We start from the raw sequence: 19161 nt of genomic DNA, 5'->3' as shown, positions 1-19161 counted from the left end.
TTGCTGTGGGCACAGCCTCGCTGCGTTCCCAGCCTCTGAAGTTGGGCGGAGGGTGTGAATTTGGTTTGGCGGGAAAGGCTAAGGGGTGGGTCAGAGCCACGGAGCAGAGGAGTGAGGCTCTGGGGGGAGGCTACTGGGAAGGAGGTCTCCACCTCCATGCTGCTCCACCTCCATGCTTCGCTTGCCCTGGGCTTCCTGGAGGAGGAGGTCCTTAGGGGACCAAGCCACAGGGAGCCCAGGCCTGGTGCAGCCACCCCTACTCACCCCACCCCACGCCCCTGCCGGCCCAGGCTTGGCTTCCCACTCCAATCAGCCTGGCCGGCTGGGGCTACAAAGGGCAGCTGTGGCTTCGGAGCGTCGGGGCAGAGCTGGCCTGGCCTGAGCTCCCGCCTCAGCCCCACGTGCAGGCCTTCACGTACGTTGGCCTCTCCATGGGAGACGGGAGGGAGGCCAAACAGGGCCAGTGCAGGGGACATTGGGAGGGCCGGAGAGGTGTCCTCGCCCTGTTGGCCCCTCACCTCCCTGGGCCACCGTGACTTCTCCATCTGTAAAGAAGTGCAATCACACAGCGTGGAGCTGGGACTGGCTCCAAAGAATAGCCCCTTAAAAGCAGGGCGGGGGGGCCGGCCCGGTGGCGCAAGCGGTTGAGTGCGCACGCTCCGCTGCGGCGGCCCGGGGTTCGCTGGTTCGGATCCCGGGCGCGCACCGACGCACTGCTTGGTAAGCCATGCTGTGGCGGCGTCCCATATAAAGTGGAGGAAGATAGGCACCGATGTTAGCCCAGGGCCGTCTTCCTCAGCAAAAAAGGAGAAGGATTGGCGGATGTTAGCTCAGGGCTGATCTCCTCACAAAAAAAAAAAAAAAAAGCAGGGCGGGATGGGGAAACTGAGGCCCCAGGAGTGCCAGACCTTGCCCAGGGCACAGAGGACATCCCCAGCAGGTCTCCTCTGGCTGTCCTCCCCTCCACTTCCCCCTCCCCTCTCTCTCTCTGCCGTGGGCCCCCGGAGGGGTGAGAGGTGCCCCAGCCTGCGGCCTCATGGAGCCTCTCCTTCCTCTGCAGGCAGTGATTCGGGCAGCGAGGTGCTCCCCGACTCCTTCCCGTCCGCACCCGCCGAGCCGCTCCCCCACTTTCTCCAGGAGCCGCAGGACGCCTACATCGTGAAGAACAAGCCCGTGGAGCTGCGTTGCCGCGCCTTCCCTGCCACGCAGATCTACTTCAAGTGCAACGGCGAGTGGGTCAGCCAGAACGACCACGTCACGCAGGAGGGCCTGGACGAGGCCACCGGTGAGCCTGCCCCACTCGCCCGGGTACCCCCTGGACATCCCGGGACACCCCGGGCCCAGATGGGCCGGGGATGCTGAGTCCTGGGCCTGGCTCCACCCTAGGCTCAGTGTGAGAACTCACACCGCCATGGCGCCCCTCTGAGCCTCAGTTTCCCCTTTGGGATTCATCCTGGATCAGTATTTCCGCCAGTGTTCCAGCCTGAGCGACCAGATGATATAGCACCAAATCCCTTGCTGAGCGCTCGTTCCCTTTCCCATTTTCTTTCCATCCTGCTTATGTGGGGCACAAGTCCAGCCTGGACCAGGGCCTCCCCCCAGCACCTGCTGTGCTCCCCGTTTAACAGAGAGGAGCTGGCCTCTGTCTGGCAGCCCTGCCTGCCCCGCCTCCCACCTGCCCAGAATTCTAGGCCGTGGTGAGTTTCCAGGTCCCCTCTGTCTGTGGGAAGTGATACTGTTTCCTTTCACAATAGTCATACACAGTTTCCTTCATAGAAATCTCTATTGTTTTAGGTTAAAAAAAAAAAAAAGCATTAATAGTACTAAGTAAGTAATTCTTGAGGTGGTGCTAGGACGTAGCCCGAGTGCCCAGGGAGAAAGGAAGGTGGCTGAAGCGTGGGAACCTGGGAGGAAGCGTGAGGCCCCTTCCTTCTGAGATGTGTGCAGGGCCCCGGGCGCCCCGGGCAGGAGGCAGAGCCCCAGCTCCTCACATCTCCCAGACCCTGGCCTGCCTCCACGGTGCCCCGAGGCTAAGCGGGGGGCTCACCTGTCCCCAGCCCCTCTGGAATGGAAAGACTTTCCCAGGGCTCAGGCCAGGTCTCTGCTGGTGACCTGCAGGCAGCCAGCGTTGGGCAGCCCCAGCTGTCCGCAGGCGCAGGTGGCTCCCTTGCCTAGAGCCTGCCTTGGCCTCAGTTCTGTTTCCACCATCTCCTCCTTGATCCTTTTCTTCCTCCTGCTTTTTCAGCCCTCTCTCCTTCCCTCTGTCTCTCCAGCCCCCCTTCTCATCCCTGTCTCCTCTTGTGTGTCTGTTTTTCTTATGTCTTCCTCTCTCTCTCTCCTTCTCTGTGTCTCTCCCCTGACATTCTCACTCTCTCTCTCTCCCTCCTTCAACATCTGTTTTTCTGTGAAAAGCTCACAGATTTCAGAACCACCCAGACTTAAAACCATATCCCAGGGGCTGGCCCAGTGGCATAGCGGTTAAGTTCGCACACTCCGCTTTAGCCCCCCGGGGTTCGCAGGTTCAGATCCCAGGTGCAGACCTACACCACTCATCAAGCTATGCTGTGGCGGCATCCCACATACAAAATAGAGGAGGATGGGCACAGATGTTAGCTCAGGGCCAATCTTCCTCAAGCAAAAAGAGGAAGATTGGCAATAGGTGTTAGCTCAGGGCCAATCTTCCTCACCAAAAAAACTAGATTTGGAGTCTCATTCTCACCCAAAAGCTAAAAATAAAAAAAGGAATTTCTAAAAGGAAAAAAGAACACCTACCCAGCTGCCCCCATTCTCTGGCTGTGTGACCCTGGGGAGCTGCTCAACTTCTCTGAGCCCGCTCCTCTCTTTGTAAACTGGGATGCTAACAGAAGGACCTGGTGAGGATGGAACGAGGTGGTGCCTGCACAGTGTTGAGCACAGAGCCAGCACCCAGCAGGTGCTCGATAAATGCCCGTTTCCTCTTGGCCTCTCTCCTCTCAAAACCTGTCCTGACTTCTCTGTCCCCTTGAGCCCCTCTGGCCTGTATCAGAGGTCAGCCATGGGGGTCCAGACAGAGGAGGGGACAGTGTACCCCACTGGGGCCCCCCACAGACCCTGTGATTATTAGCATGGGAACAATGTGGCCACCAGGCACACAAGCCCTGCCAGCCCTGGATATTGGGACACTGTTGTCCCCACTGGCTGCACAGAATGGACAGTGGTCCTCTGAGCCACTCCCTTGGCAGCGGTGTGGCTGGTTCCTCCCTGGCCCTCTCTGAGGCCCTGCACACCCAGAGGATGACAGCTGGGGGCCAGGACAGGCAGGATGAGCCCACCCGCCAGCACATGCCACGTCGGGATGTCCTGGCCTGGGCACTGCCTGCCACTTGGCCACCATGCTGGGGGGACACCTGGTGCGGGGGGCCCAAGTCTGGGAGACTGCAGGCCCTGCCTCCTCCTTTCTGCCTGCTGGTGACTATCACCAAGGTGTCAAGCCCCACCAGGGGAGCGTTTCTCTGTCCGGCTGTTGGGTGCTGCTGAAACCTTCGGGGCGGATGACCCCTCTGGATGAGCAGGCTCACGACCCCCGCCCTCCTACCCAACACTGCAGGCAGCCTCTGCGAGCAGAGCTGCCCGTCAAAAGCAGCCTCTCCCCTCCTGGTGCTCCCTGACGGCAAACCCCAGGCCCCTCTCGTGTAGATCCCTAGCCATCAGCAGGGGTGCTCCTCACTGTCTGGGCTCCCTGTGCAAGGCCCTCCTCCCCCCGCCCGTGATGTGGGAGAGTTAAGGCAATGACTTCATTGGGAGAGGTCTGGGGAGGTGTCAGACATTAGGGGACAGAGCTCTCACCAGGGCAAGACACCAGACAGCTGATCTCGGCTCTGCTGGCAACTTGCTGTGGGAGTTTGGTCCTGCCACCTATCCTCTCTGAGCCTCAGTTTCTCCAAATGTAAAAGGAAGGGGCTGGATGAGATCCAAATGACCTGCCAGAGTAGATTTGTAGCCAGCCTGGACTGGGGCCTATGGCAGAGTAATTGCCGTGACTCATTTAGAGTTTACCCTGAGTATTTTACTATGGTGAAGGAATTGAGGCTTAGAGAGGCTAAGTAACTTAGCGAAGGTCACACAGCTGGGGAGTGAGGGTGGGACCAGGATTCAAACCTGTCCAACCAACCTGCCCTATGCTTAGCCACCATGCTGCAGTACCACAATGTGTATAGTCAACAGTCCTGCCCCCGAGGGGCTTATCAGAACCCATGTGCAACCATGAGAGGATGAGCTGGGATATATCATGGCAAGGGGGAGCAGCCTTAGGAATTCTGAGACAGTGTGCAGTCAGGGAGGGCTTCCTAGAGGAAGAGGCCTCACAGTCCTCCCACAGGCCTTGGGGAGGAGCTTCGGATGGGCACCCTAATCCAGGAGGGTTCACTCCTTTCCTGAGCATAGAGAGCTTTGTTGAGGGAGAGTTGGCAGAAGAGTGAGTGATTCCCTCTCTGTGGGCTGGTGGATCCAGTTATCCATGGAGGCCCTAAGCCCTAGCAGGGAGCTGTTGAGAGGTCAGGGGACTCCCAGGAAGAGGGGGCTCCCCCAGCCCCAGCCCCATAGGCCCCTGAGCCATGGCCAGGGAGAGGCCACCTGCTCTCTTCAGATACTCGTTGAGCCCCTTCTCTGTGCCAGGCCCTGGGCCAAGGCAAAGCCCCACCTCATCCTCCTGCAGGAGACAGACAGTTAACACACGAACACATCAATAGATAATATAGTTCCAGAAGAGGTCAGTGCTGTGGGGAAATCAGGCTGGGCGGGGAATGATAACCGCATGGACCAATGTCCAGTGCAGCGGTGGGAATGCTGAGCGGTACTTTGAGAGTGGGTAGGGGTGGGCCAGGGTCAGTGCGGCGAGGCTTCCCTCTGGAAGTGAGGCCCAGCCTAAAGCTGATGGTGACTGAGAGTCTACTGGGCACAGAGGGGACAGAAGAGAGTTCCAGGCAGAGGACTGGATGTGCAAAGGCCATGTGGCTAGAGAGGTTGGGAGAACATGAAGGACTAGAACACGCCCAGTGAGGCTGCAGTGGGTAGATCGAGCAGGGCCTGAAGGATCTGGGTGTTTATGCTGCGAGGACTGGAGACATAACTAGGGGAATGACATGCCATTTGTGCATTTTGAAGAGCGCGCACTGGCTGCAGGGTGGAAAGTGGATTGGACCAGGGCAGAGGGCTTGCGTTAGCCATTGTGATTTCCAGGTGGTGGCCATAGCCGCTGGGGCCAGGGTGGAGGCAGAAGAGACAAGAAAATAGATGGAAATGAGAGGCACTTGGCGAAAGAGAGAGAGATGTCCCGCGGCCGTGTCCTGCGCCTCACATCCTCAGACCTGCCCCCGGTGGCCTCTCTCCTCCTCGCAGGCCTGCGGGTACGAGAGGTGCAGATCGAGGTCTCACGGCAGCAGGTGGAGGAGCTGTTCGGGCTGGAGGATTACTGGTGCCAGTGCGTGGCCTGGAGCTCCGCGGGCACCACCAAGAGTCGCCGGGCCTACGTCCGCATCGCGTGTACGCCGCCCTGACACCCCACCCCATTCCCCAGGGCCCCTGCCCCTTCCCCGTGGATCCTAGGGAGGGAATTCCACATCTGTCGGGCCATCCCTGGCTGGACATGCCCACCGCAGAGACATTGGGGCCCACGGATGCCAGCTCAGAAGAAGGCTCCCGGACCCACAACCTGGGCCACCTCTAGCCCCAGGATTTCCAACGGCCGTTTTTCGTCTACGTCTGTGTGAGGAAGCTGCAAGCATCCTCACCTTCCTGGGCCACCATGTGCTTAGGATCCCAGGGTCAGGGAGGGAACCCCGTTCCCCTAACTCCACCTGGTGAGGCCCCCACTTTGGAGAAGAGGAAGTTGCCCAGGTGAAGCCCAGGTGGCCCCAGGAGCATCCCCTTGGTGTGCACTGCCACCTAGTGACCAGAGTGGGGCACTTCAGGCTGCAGCTCTGCCTAACTGTGCCTCGGGACCTGCCTTCTCCCAGACCTGCGCAAGAACTTCGATCAGGAGCCCTTGGGCAAGGAAGTGCCCCTGGACCACGAAGTTCTCCTGCAGTGCCGCCCACCAGAGGGGGTGCCTGTGGCTGAGGTGAGTGGGGGACGCGGGGAACACTGGGCGTGGCAGAGACCAGCAGGCATGGAATTTACCACCAGCCACCATGCCTCAGCCTCTCAGAGCGCCCCCCATTTCACAGATGGGAATATTGTAATCCTGCTGGAACGGGAACCCCCAGGGCTCCTTGCACAGGCCCCAGGCTCAGTCTTCTGCAAGGGAAGGGCTTTTGGCTAAACACATCGTCTCCCCTTGCCTCACCCAGAACCCAAGGCTGCAGCATTATGGACGCCCAAGGGTCTCACAATGTGTGTATCTGAGCGTGTACTCACCCCACGTGGCCTTTGCATGCCTGGGCAGTGCCCACCTGTCCTCTCTCACCACCCCTGCTGTGTTCCACACATGCTCCCTCTCTCCCACCCCCACACTGGTGGTCCAGGAGTTAGAGCAGGGCATGGGGGACATCTCAGCTTTGCCGCTGGGGGCCCCAGGAGAACAGGGGTTGGGGAAGATAGGACCCTGTGTTCCTAGCTCGGGACCAGCCCTGTCTGACCCCAGAACCTTGCTATGATCACCTAGCCTCCCCCTAGCCCATGCCCGCATCTGGAAGGGGGCTTGGACACACACCCTGTGTTCAGTACCCCTCACTGGGCTCCCACCTGTGCCGGGCACTCGGCACACTGGTCTTCATGGAGACCCTGCAAGGTGGACCTTGTCATCCCATCTTAGGGCCGGGCAAACAGCGCTGGGGTGGGTGGAGCGGTCACCCAGGGAGACCCAGCTAGTGAGTGGCAGAGCTGGGATTTTTTTTTTTTGAAGATCTTATTTATTTATTTTCCCCCCACAGTCCCAGTAGATAGTTGTCTGTCATAGCTGCACATCCTTCTAGTTGCCCTATGTGGGACACAGCCTCAGCATGGCCAGAGGAGCGGTGCGCGCCCGGGATCCGAACCCGGGCCGCCGGCAGCGGAGCGCGCGCACTCAACCGCTAAGCCACGGGGCCGGCCCCCAGAGCTGGGATTTGAACCTAGGTCTGCCAGACCCAGGGACCATGTACTTACTCGCCTGCCAAGCCTCCCACCCTAGCTCAGGGAGTTGGTTTGGAGAGTTAATGATGAGAGCAGGTGCTACCAGCTAACACTTACTTCGTCCTCACTGTGAGCCAACACTGTTCTCCACACTCTCCACATAGTGATTCGCTCCGTCCTCACAACAGCCCGCAGGGTTAATGCTATGAAATCCCGTCTTAGTTGATGAACTTGAGGCCGAGTGTAAGGCCCTTCCCCAGGCCGCCCAGCTGGTGGGTGGCCGTCTTAACCCCTGTGTCCTGTAGTGCCCGGCACAGTGCCTGGTCCTGCCTCGCCGTTGTCACCCCTGTGGGTGGACGTCGATAGGGCTGCCGTCCTATTTACGGCCAGACCTCCCTCCCCCGAGGGCGGGTGGCTCCCGGGAGGCAGGTGAGCAGGCCTGGCCCTCACGCCCCCCGCCGCGCTCCTGCAGGTGGAGTGGCTGAAGAACGAGGACGTCGTCGACCCCACCCAGGACACCAACTTCCTGCTCACCATCGACCACAACCTCATCATCCGCCAGGCCCGCCTGTCGGACACCGCCAACTACACCTGTGTGGCCAAGAACCTCGTGGCCAAGCGCCGCAGCACCACGGCCACAGTTGTCGTCTACGGTGCGGGGAGAGTGGGGGGGCCGGTGAGGGAGGGGAGGGCCTGGGGCTACACGGCCCTCCTGACCCTGCCCTACCCGGAGGCCAGCGGGTCCCTGGTGAACAGGTGGAGAGGACGGGGCCCAGAGAGGGGAGGCGCCCTCGCCAAGCTCACAGAGCAGAGCTAGTGGTCAAGTCGGGCACTCCTGGGGCCCCAGCCAGGAGCACTGCCCCTTCTCAGGCGCATTGCCTATCGCTGAAGGAGAATCCAGTTCTCTCGGAGTCCGGGTGGGGGCAGGGCCCAGTGGGTGTCCCCATACCCAAGCCTGCTGTCCTAGCAGAGTTAGGGACTGCTGCCCAGGCCTGTAGGCTGTCCCCTGGGGTGGGAGGGGCAGAGCCACAGCTGAGATGCCTCAAGTGTTGCAGAAAGAGCCCTGTACTGGATTCCAGTCCCAGATGCCCCATCACTCACAGGGTGACCCTCTCTGACCTTCGTTTGCCACTGTACAATGGGGCGGGGAATAGATAGTGACCTCCTGGGTCCACTCTGATGCTGACAGTCGCAGCCCAGGTCTGCCCGTGGGTATCTGAGTCCCCAGCCCTGCAGGCAGGAGGGGTCCAAAAAAGAAGGGCCAGGCCTCAGTGGAGGGGCCGCATCAGGGCTGGGGGATGGGGCCTGGGGCCCACGGGTCACAGACCCAGGCTAACCGGGTGACACCCGCTACCCCTGCAGTGAACGGCGGCTGGTCCAGCTGGGCAGAGTGGTCTCCCTGCTCCAACCGCTGTGGCCGCGGCTGGCAGAAGCGCACACGGACCTGCACCAACCCTGCCCCACTCAATGGAGGTGCTTTCTGCGAGGGCCAGGCCTTCCAAAAGACCGCCTGTACCACTGTGTGCCCAGGTAAGGCCGCTGGCCAGGCGGCACCCTGCCCACACCCAGCCCCGCCTTCTGTGCTGTGGTGTCTGCCAGAGTCAGGACAGCCATTCTTTCCCCATCCTGGGGAGCAGAAGGTGCTTGTCCTGGGCTCACAGCTGGCTGACCAGACTGGACTAGATGCTACGACCTCTGACCTCTTGTTCTGCCCTGGGCTGCTGCTGGAGAGACAGAGGCAGAGGCTCTGAGCTGCAGTCTGAGGGGTGGGCTCTTCTGCCCTCCACGCTGAGGGTTCTCAGTGTCAGGCCCCTGGGCCAGGGTCCCAGAGCTTACCTGTTAGACTCACCTTGATCACCGACCCTGATCCTGAAGGGATCCTCTTCTCCTTATGTCTGCATCTTCCTCTCTGTGTCCCCATCTGTTTGTCTGTCCTTGCACTTCTGTTGGTGTGAACGATGTGGTGTTTTTTACCATGGGTTTGTGTCTCTGTGTGTACACTTGTGAGTGGGCTGTATCTGTGTGAGTGACCTTATGTGTCTATTTGTGTTCTCTTTGCCCGCCTGGTGCACCTGATTGCATGGGGCTGCATGGATATGGCGTGGATTTCTCTGTATGGCCTGTGTGTCTTGGGTTCCTCTTTCCCTGCCTCGGTCTGTGTGTGTGCGCGCGCGTGCGTGCGCATTGCTGTGTTCTGCACAACTGCGTGTGCATGTGTCTGCATGCACGGGTCCCCACGTGCCGTGTGCTGTGCTCCTGCAGTCGACGGAGCGTGGACGGAGTGGAGCAAGTGGTCGGCCTGTAGCACTGAGTGTGCCCACTGGCGCAGCCGCGAGTGCATGGCGCCCCCGCCCCAGAACGGAGGCCGGGACTGCAGCGGGACTCTGCTCGACTCCAAGAACTGCACAGACGGGCTGTGCATGCAGAGTGAGTCCTCAGGAAGGCGGGGCCCGGGGTTGGGGATCTGGAGCCCCCAAGCCCACCCCAGGCCTCAGTGCCCGGCCTGCAGTAGAGCCGCCCTCGGGGCCTCTGCCCACCCACTACGTCCATCATCTCATCTGCGCATTTCCCCGTCACCGTCTCCACCACCCTTTCTTGCCACCTGTGTCACTCTTTCCCTTTATTTCCCTCGACAGATAAGAAAACTCTAAGTGACCCCCAAAACCACCGTAAGTCCCATTTCATGGCTGTCCTCTTTCCTCTGGGGGGGTCCCTGGTTCTCTTTGGCTGGCTTTTCCAGGGTGTGGGGTGCAGGCAGGGCAAGGGACAGGGAGAGTTGAAGGTGCCCCCTCACCAACCCCTCACGGGGCTCCCAGCACCCGACGCTGCATGTGTCGCGGCCTCCATCACTGCCGACAGGCAGACCCTGGACTGACAGATAGGCCCAGGACACCATCCTGACCCTCGCATTACGGGAGAGGAACCTAGTCTCAGAGAGAAGGAGGGACTTATCCACGGATCCAGCCAGGATTTAAACCTAAATATTTGTGTGGCCAAAGCTGGTGCTAAGCCCTGTCCCCTCGGCCTCCCTCCCTGGGACAGGGCCCATAGGCAGGCCCACACCTGTCCATCCTGGTGCCCCTCACTGTACCCCCAGCAGCTGGACTGCAGCCTCCTGGGTTCTCTGGGATGCCCGCTGCCCTGCACCACCCCGAGGGGCTCACCTTCCAGCCCCCAGGGGTGCTCTGTGCTGCAATAACAGAGCAGTGAAGCCAGTGGGGCAGCAGGAGGGACCAGGGCCCAGAAGGTGGTAGAAGTGGGCAGACACTGGGGCTGAGAGCCAGGCCCTGAGGGGAGTGGGGCTGGAGGAGTCCTGACAGGGAGAGCAGGCCTGCCCCTGAGGGGCCACCCTGGGAGGGGAGAGGGGACAGCTGCCTCCTGTCTCCCGCAAGAAACAAGGGGGACAAGCAGCCGTCTTGGCTCCGCCTGTGCTGTCCAGTGTGGTAGCCACTAGCCACGTGTGGCTATTTAAACTTGTATTTTTAACTATTGTGAAAATTAAATACATTTTAAAACTCAGTTCCTCTGTCCCCACAGCCACATTTTAGTTGTTCAGTGGCCGCATGTGGCTAGTGGCTGTTGTGTGGGACAGCACAGACATAGGATATTCCATCATCGTAGAAAGTTCTAGTGGACAGTGTACTTTAGACCCTGCCTCTTGACCCTGACACCTTCCCCCTGGCCTGGGGCAGCCTGCCCTGCCCCCCACCCAGAGCTGGGTGCCCTCCAGCCCAGCAGCCTGTCGTGGGGAGGGGAGCGTAGCCATGGGTTGCCTCCTATAGCCCCTTCTCTCCTCTCTTCCTGCTCATCTCCTCTCCACCCCATTGTCATGCATCTCGTTCCCCTCCTCCTGCTCCCCCTCTGCCTCCACCTCCCACCCTCAGCACAGAATGGAGGATGAGCTCAGAGCGTCTACTCGCAGAGATTTCTGGGAGCCTAGAGGTCCTATGGAGGGTGCTACAGGCTGCAAGTGAGGCTCTAGGTTTAAATCCCAGCTGGGACGGGACAAGCGGGCCCCAGTGACTCTGAGCCATAGACCCTGTCCCCTCTTCAGCAGCGAGCAATGAGCTAACCCTTGGGAGTGACCAAGAGTGGCTTTGCCTCTCCTTGCCACTCCGGGAGAGAAGCAGGGCAGGAGTTTTGAGACCATTTTACTTATAGTAGAGACTGATGCTCAGTGAGGTTCAAGGCTTGCCTGAGGTCGCCAGCCTGTCTCGGCAGGGCACAGACTAGAACCTAGCACAGGCCAGTCTCCCCAGGGACCCCGGGCCTCCCCTGGGTCTCTGCCCCTGCCCCTTACGCGGCCCTCCTGTCCCCGCAGTCCTGGAGACCTCGGGGGATGTGGCGCTGTACGCGGGCCTCGTGGTGTCCATCTTCGTGGTCGTGGCCGTCCTCATGGTGGTGGGGGTGGTCGTGTACCGCCGCAACTGCCGTGACTTCGACACTGACATCACCGACTCCTCCGCCGCCCTCACTGGTGGCTTCCATCCCGTCAACTTCAAGACTGTGAGGCCCAGTAAGGACCTGGGAACTCCTGGGGTGGCGGGTGCGGGTGGGGGACCCAGAGGAGCGTGGCAGCCAGCCAGACCAGCCAGACCAGAGAAGGGGCTCCTGACTGCCTCCCAAAGTTTTTCTAGAATTTGCTGTAAAGATAATGGATGAGTATGGATTAGAGAGGTGCAGAAAAGGAAGGGAGTAACCCAGGCTGCCGAGTCCCCAAAGCTTCCTGCAGCAGGTGGCCATTGAGCCTTCCGCAGCTGGACATTTGGGTGGGATTGTGCAACAGAAGGGCCCCCGGCAGGAGCAGAGGGTGGGCCTGGGCCAGTGAGGCACGGCTGGGTCTGACTGTAGCCCCGACCCCTGCAGACAACCCACAGCTCCTGCACCCGTCGATGCCTCCAGACCTCACGGCCAGTGCTAGCATGTACCGCGGGCCCGTGTACGCCCTGCAGGACTCGGCCGACAAGATCCCCATGACCAACTCGCCCCTGCTGGACCCCCTGCCCAGCCTCAAGATCAAGGTCTACAGCTCCAACACCACCAGCTCCGGGCCAGGCCTGCCAGATGGGGCTGACCTGCTGGGGGTCCTGCCACCTGGCACATACCCTGGTGAAATCGCCAGGGATGCCCACTTCCTGCACCTGCGCAGCGCCAGCCTTGGCTCCCAGCAGCTCCTGGGTCTGCCCCGTGACCCGGGGAGCAGCGTCAGTGGCACCTTTGGCTGCCTGGGCGGGAGGCTCAGCATCCCCGGCACAGGTGGGCCCCCACTCTGCCTGCCCATCAGCCTGGCCTCAGCTTGTCCCCTCGACAACCCCAGCCCCCACCCCACAGAAGACAGAGCTTCCCTGATCCCATTTCACAGACAGGAAAAGTGAGGCCGAGGGGAAAAAAGTGACTATAAGAAGACCTGGGGTTCAGGCCTGCCTCTGCCTCATTAGGGCAGGGGAACCTTGGACGAGCCACCCTCTAAACCTCAGTTTCTCCATCAGTTAAGTGGGAGAGAATACCCCTAGGTAGTTCAACAAACCTACAGAGTGCTGTTGAAAAGTCAGGGCTGCCCGTCTCAGGTGCACAGCCAGCAGTTGACAGTTTCCCAGTGTCATACACTGAGCTGGGGCTGGAGCTGGCACTGGGACCCTCAGCCTCCAGGTCTTTGCCCCATCTCTGCACCCCATTGCAATGCCAGAGGCCCCTGTGTTACAGGACAAGCCTGCTGTGGTCAGTGGCCTGGCCTCTTCTTGCACCCAGTCCCCAGACCTTCTCTCCTACCCCTTGCTGGTGCCCACCTGGAGCTCAGGTGTCTTTCTCTCCCTGCCCCAAGCTGGGGGCCAACCCCAATCCCCTGTTTAAGCTCCTGGACTCCCTCCAGCCTCTCCCTGCTGACCTCTCTCTCCCCCTAGGGGTCAGCCTGCTGGTGCCCAATGGAGCCATCCCCCAGGGCAAGTTCTACGAGATGTACCTCCTTATCAACAAGGCAGAAAACACCCTGTGAGTAGAGACCCCAGCCCGGCCTGGGCTGCCCCCTTCTCTTCCTCTCTGTCTCTGCTGCCCACCCACCTTGTGCTCAAATATCACCATCTCCCCTTCTAAGCCTGATCCTAAGGCCAGAGGTAGTCCTCCAAGGGAACCATTGATAGATCTTATTATGTCCACATTTAAAATGAGCAAAACTGGGGCCGGCCCGGTGGCGCAAGCAGTTAGGTACACGTGCTCCACTGCAGCGGCCTGGGGTTCGCCGGTTCGGATCCTGGGCGCGCACTGACGCACTGCTTGGCAAGCCATGCTGTGGCGGCGTCCCATATAAAGTGGAGGAGGATGGGCATGGATGTTAGCCCAGGGCCAGTCTTCCTTAGCAAAAAAAAAAAAGAGGAGGATTGGCAGATGTTAGCACAGGGCTGATCTTCCTCACACACAAAAAATGTGCAAAACCAGGGGCTGGCCCGGTGGTGTAGTGGTTAAGTTCGCGAGCTCCACTTCAGTGGCCCAGGTTCACGGGTTCAGATCCCGGGCGTGGATACACCGCTCATCAAGCCACACTGTGGCAGCGTCCCACATATAAAATAGAGGAAGATTGGCACAGATGTTAGCTCAGGGACAGTCTTCCTCACCAAAAAAAAAAAAAAAAAAAGAAACATGCAAAATCAGCACAAATTATAAAACTGAAAGGCAACTGATAAACTGGCTACAACATGACAAAGGGTTAATACCCTTCCTATGTAAAGAGGTTTTAGAGACCAGTAAGAAAAGTGGAACATCTCAGTACACAAATGGGCAAAGGATGGGAACAAGGGATTCACACACACTCTCTCTTATACACACACCCATGTGCGTGCACACACACACACTTATAATGGCCAGTAGGTAATGAGAAAATGTTCAACCTAATTTGTAGTCAAAGAAATAGTAATTCAAACAGCCATGAGATATTGAGAGTTTTTTGCTTCATGAATTTGCAAAGATTTTTCAAACTGTAACACCTTCATACTGGCAAGAGCGTGGGCATGCAGCCCTCCCATGATGTGCTGGTGGGAGCATGGATTGGTACCAGGTTCCAGAGGGCAGTTTAGCAACACCTGTCAAAAACATTCCAAGAGTGCAGAGCCTTTGAAAATGCGAGCAAGATTTGGCTGTGAGAATGTTGCAGTGTAACAGCAATGATCTGGAAACAGTCAAGGCCTATGCCATGTTTCTGCCTCTCCTTAACCCCTGACCTCGGGGGGCCCCAGGGGTGGAGACCTGCCTTCTACCAGCCCAGAAGGGAGCCGGGGCAGAGGTGGGAGCCAGCACCAATCTGGGCCCTTGCTGAGCTTCAGGCCTTCTCTCACTGCCTTCCTCCCTCCCTCTGCCCTGCCCCAGCCCACTTTCAGAAGGGACCCAGACAGTATTGAGCCCCTCCGTGACCTGTGGGCCCACGGGCCTCCTGCTGTGCCGCCCTGTCATCCTCACAGTGCCTCACTGTGCCGAAGTCAGTGCCGGCGACTGGATCTTCCAGCTCAAGACCCAGGCCCACCAGGGCCACTGGGAGGTAAGGAGCCAAGGCTGGGGGCAGGTCCACTATCTGAACCTGCCCCGGGGCTTGGGAACTGAGAGGAAGCCCCTTTCCTCCTGGCCCCACCTGGATGGACCCCTCCAGGGCCTTGACTGTGACCCATCCGCCTCACCCCCCGCTGTCACCCTGCAGGAGGTGGTGACCCTGGACGAGGAGACCCTGAACACCCCCTGCTACTGCCAGCTGGAGGCCAGGTCCTGCCATATCCTGTTGGACCAGCTGGGCACCTACGTGTTCACCGGTGAGTCCTATTCCCGCTCGGCCATCAAGCGGCTCCAGCTGGCCATCTTCGCCCCCGCCCTCTGCACCTCCCTGGAGTACAGCCTCAGGGTCTACTGCCTGGAGGACACGCCTGTAGCACTGAAGGTAAGGCCAGGCCATAGGTACCCACACAGCCCTGGCACTCTGTGGGGGCATCCCGCCTGGCCAGCCAGCTGGCGTGGTACCTTCCAGGCTCCCCTCCACCACCATCAGCCTCATTCATTCATTCATTCCTCAAATATTCAAAGGGCATCAGACCCTTGAGATACAGAGATGAATCCGGCACAGTCCTGCCCTCGCCAAGCTCCAGGCTAGAGGTGGGAGACAGATGGGGGATCACTGACGGAGGACCAGTCTGGGAGGGGCTCGCCAGGCCTGGGTTGTTGAGGAGGGGGTCTGAGAAGCTTTGGAGCAGAGCTGACCTGAGACCTATGCTCCAAAGGACTAGTAGGAGTTCCGGGCAGAGAAGGGTAAAGGGCATTCCAGGAGGCAGAGCAGCTTATGCAAAGACAGGAGTGTCGACCTGTGTGACCAGAGCATGCAGGGATGTGAGCGCATGAGGGAGGGAGGAGATGGGGCTGGAGAGATGGGCAGGCTCAGCTTCCCAACGGCCTTGGGGGCCATGCCAAGGAATTCGGAACCTATCCAGTGGGCAGGAGCATAGACCTGGTGGACACCTGTTCACAGATGCTCTTTTGGAAGCCCCTATGGCTACACTGCGGGGATGGGTAGACAAGAGGCAGAGAGGCCAACTGGGAAGCTGCAGCTGGACCCTGAGCTGGACCCTGGGCAGCAGCCAGTGGCAGTGGTGAGGAGAGTGGCTGGATTCTTGTGTTTAGTCGGTAGAATGGACAGAGCCAGTGACTGATGGGATGAGCAGGGGGAGAGGGGAGGGGTCGGGGCTGACAGCCAGACTCCTAGTGTATGCACAAGAACTGCCAGAGCCCCTAAAGGAGGGAGGGGCCGTGGCAGGTGAGGAGCCGTCTGGGGCAGGGAGGGAGGGAAGGTGAAGGGATTGGATTTTCGCACATAGAGCCTGATGATGGCAGTTATGGAGCCCTGTGTTAGTACCACCCTGTCCCCCCCAGCCATTCCCTCCCCAGCCCTCCCCTCATTCCCAGGACCCCAGTCTCATCCTGACTACCACTGGAAGAGCACAAACCTTCGTTTAAACCCTGTTTAAACCCTTCTCTGTTCTCCATCCTGCCATTTACTCCTCTGCGAAGCCTCACGGTCCTTTCCGGTAGCTCCATGCCTCCTCCCACCCATGGTCTGTGGTCTCTTCTAGCTCCCTTGTCTCCCAGGCTCATGTGACTTGTCTCAAACTCCAGGTTGCAGACTGATGCAACACAGGTGAAAAGGTCTCATGGGAGAGAGTCTCTCCTGCTGGGACCAGGCTGGCCTGACATTCCAGGAGGCCCATAATGGGTTGGAGCCTCCTGGGAAATGCTCTTGCAGCCTGGATCTCTTGGTACTGGGGCATTGGCTAATGTCCGGCTTTGGTCAGAGAATGGAGTGGAGATCAAGGGGGACGTTGCCACATTTTGGCTTGATGGCATTCTTTGTTTATTCGGTCCCTATCTGTCCATCCATCCATCCAACTTTCTGTTTATCTGTATATATACTCATTCAGTCAACAGTCCATCTGTCCATGCAGCCATCACCCATTCATCTGTTTATCTTTCCTTCCATCTATCCTTCTGTTTATATACCCATCCCTTTGTATATCCATCTGCACACCCATCTGCCTGTCTCTTTGTATCTTTCCATCTGTCCATCCATTTATCCATCCATCTATCCATTCATATATCCATCAGTTCATCTATAAATCCACTCATCCATCCATTTCTCCATCCATCCATCCCTCTGTCCACACACAGTAAGTCTTCTGTGAGCACTTACCAAATCCCCAACCCTGTGCTCAGGTGGGCCCCTGCCCTCAATGGTACAGCCTGGTTCCCTGTGCCCACATGTGTCCCCAGCTCCCAAGCTTGCAGCGGGAGAGGGCCCACTGGCCAGGTCTGATGGGCTCCCCCTTCCCATTGACCCCGGCCCACAGGAGGTGCTGGAGCTGGAGCGGACCCTGGGCGGCTACCTGGTGGAGGAGCCGAAACCCCTGCTGTTCAAGGACAGTTACCATAACCTGCGCCTCTCCCTCCACGACATCCCCCATGCCCACTGGAGGAGCAAGCTGCTGGCCAAGTACCAGGTGAGGCTGGACCAAAGGAGGGCGAGGGATGGAGCTGGGGAGGGGACGCACTTGGGGGCTGCGCAGGGAGGACCACATCCCCTCTCAGGCCCAGGCCTGCCTCCTCCCTCGGTCCTGCAGCCTGACCCCACTCCCCACAGTGTCTCTCTGTGTCTCCCTCCCACCCACTCTCCATGCTCCCAGTCATCCTTAGGCTCACCCCCACATTCGGTGCCATTGACAGCCACACTCCCACCCCCACCCCGTCACACACTCCCACGCACAAATATCTGTACACATCATCTTCAGAGAGCATTCATGCCTGGCAGACTGTCCAAACTACTCTCCAATGGTCATGTCCCTCTGCCCCACCCGCTTGTGTGACACCATTGAGTCCACAGGCTTCCCAGCCCCAGATACACATGCACACTCACACTCACACGTTAAGACTTGTGCCTTCTCCCCCTTTCTCAGCTGAAGGGCCCTTGACCAGCTCTTCGTCCTCTGCCCCTCAGGATGGAGAGGCCTGAACTGACCCCATTACCTGCCTCTACCTCCGGTCCCCAAGGGCAGAGCAGGCTGGCCTCACTTCCTTGACCCTGACCCCCTCCTCCCGCAGGAGATCCCCTTCTGTCACATTTGGAGTGGCAGCCAGAAGGCCCTGCACTGCACCTTCACCCTGGAGAGGCACAGCCTGGCCTCCACGGAGTTCACCTGCAAGATCTGCGTGCGGCAGGTGGAAGGTGAAGGCCAGATATTCCAGCTGCACACCACGCTGGCAGAGGTGAGCGCCAAGGACAGGCGCCGCGGGGGGCGGGGCGTGCAGCATGCAGACCCCCTGCTCCCACTCCTCTGGGTGGAAATGCCATCTCCCATAAAGACATGTCCCCCTCACCTCCAAAGTCTGAGCTGGGGCCTGGTTACTTTTTGCTAATGACTACCCCTTACCGAGTGCCGGTCCTGGGCTTGGCCTGTACCAGGCGACGTAGATTATCTTGTTAAATCTTCACAGCCTCCAGGGAGACAGAAACGGTGATCCCCACCTGGGAGCTGAGAAAGCTGGTTTTAGGGAGGGCAAGTGTTATCAGCCTTGTATCAGGTCAATGCTTGGCCCAGGCCTATGGCTCTCCCCCGCTATAAATCGGGATTGAGGTTTACAAGACCCAGGCCACCAGGGACGGTGCCAGACCCCCCTTGCAGTGCAGTGTAAGGAGCACTGGATATGGATCTAGACCCAGCTCTGCCACTAACGTGGCATGTGACCGTATGCAAGTCACTTCTCTTTTCTTGACTTTGTTTTCCACATGTTTGTAAAAGTGGGTCCAGAGGGATTAGACTATGGCTGAGGCTGGTTGTGGTTTTGTAATCATGCATCAGCATTAGCCCAGGGTGGGACATCAGCATGGTGCTCCCTGAGGGCTGGGCTTTGGGCACACAGCTCTGGCCCTCGGGAGCTGACCTTCTGGGGAGGAGGGCTTTGAGCAGCTGGAGCCTGCCCAGAGGGTGGGGAGGGGCAGAGGCCCAGTGCCATGCATGGGGGAGCCCTCTATCCCTCTCACCCTTGCCCTCTGCCCTTCCAGACGCCGGCTGGCTCCCTGGATGCCCTCTGCTCTGCCCCTAGCAGCGTGGTCACCACCCAGCTGGGACCCCATGCCTTCAAGATCCCACTGTCCATCCGCCAGAAGATATGCAACAGCCTGGATGCCCCCAACTCACGGGGCAATGACTGGCGGCTCTTGGCGCAGAAGCTCTCCATGGACCGGTGAGTGTCAGGACAGGCCCGCCCCACCCAGACCACAGCCCACCCCCGCCTCCCTGTGCCCAAGGGGCAGGCAGAACAGGCCACCTGACAGTCCAAGATCAGATCCCACCATCTGCCGTAGGTCAGGGGCTCAGGTTTGGGCATGTTAAGTCCGAGGAGCCCGTTCTTTGAGGAGCTTTGTGCTTGTGAGGATCAGATGAAGCCAGGACACCAGCGAGGTGTGATCACCACCAGCACCCCCATGCCCAGGACAGAGCCAGTGTTCTGGAAATGCTTGCTGAGTGACAGAATACATCTTGGTACATCAAAACT

At 59.2% G+C, this 19161-nt stretch overlaps 1 protein-coding gene across 1 annotated transcript in view; it reads left to right on the top strand.

The window, feature by feature from the left end:
• The window catches only part of UNC5B (unc-5 netrin receptor B), an 86743-nt gene that overhangs the window by 63374 nt on the left and 4208 nt on the right, over positions 1 to 19161 (top strand). The window contains exons 2-16 of the mRNA XM_058543247.1: positions 1061 to 1285; positions 5377 to 5520; positions 5994 to 6097; positions 7562 to 7742; positions 8452 to 8619; positions 9352 to 9516; positions 9726 to 9758; positions 11411 to 11605; positions 11956 to 12345; positions 12990 to 13077; positions 14446 to 14614; positions 14771 to 15004; positions 16959 to 17108; positions 17707 to 17871; positions 18668 to 18849. Coding sequence (XP_058399230.1) covers positions 1061 to 1285; positions 5377 to 5520; positions 5994 to 6097; positions 7562 to 7742; positions 8452 to 8619; positions 9352 to 9516; positions 9726 to 9758; positions 11411 to 11605; positions 11956 to 12345; positions 12990 to 13077; positions 14446 to 14614; positions 14771 to 15004; positions 16959 to 17108; positions 17707 to 17871; positions 18668 to 18849 — 2593 coding nt within the window. The remainder of the gene's footprint in view (positions 1 to 1060; positions 1286 to 5376; positions 5521 to 5993; positions 6098 to 7561; positions 7743 to 8451; positions 8620 to 9351; positions 9517 to 9725; positions 9759 to 11410; positions 11606 to 11955; positions 12346 to 12989; positions 13078 to 14445; positions 14615 to 14770; positions 15005 to 16958; positions 17109 to 17706; positions 17872 to 18667; positions 18850 to 19161) is intronic.

The sequence above is a fragment of the Diceros bicornis genome, chromosome 6 (assembly GCF_020826845.1).
Source record: "Diceros bicornis minor isolate mBicDic1 chromosome 6, mDicBic1.mat.cur, whole genome shotgun sequence".
NCBI classification, from domain to species: domain Eukaryota; kingdom Metazoa; phylum Chordata; class Mammalia; order Perissodactyla; family Rhinocerotidae; genus Diceros; species Diceros bicornis.
This window is presented reverse-complemented; position numbering and strand designations above follow the sequence as displayed.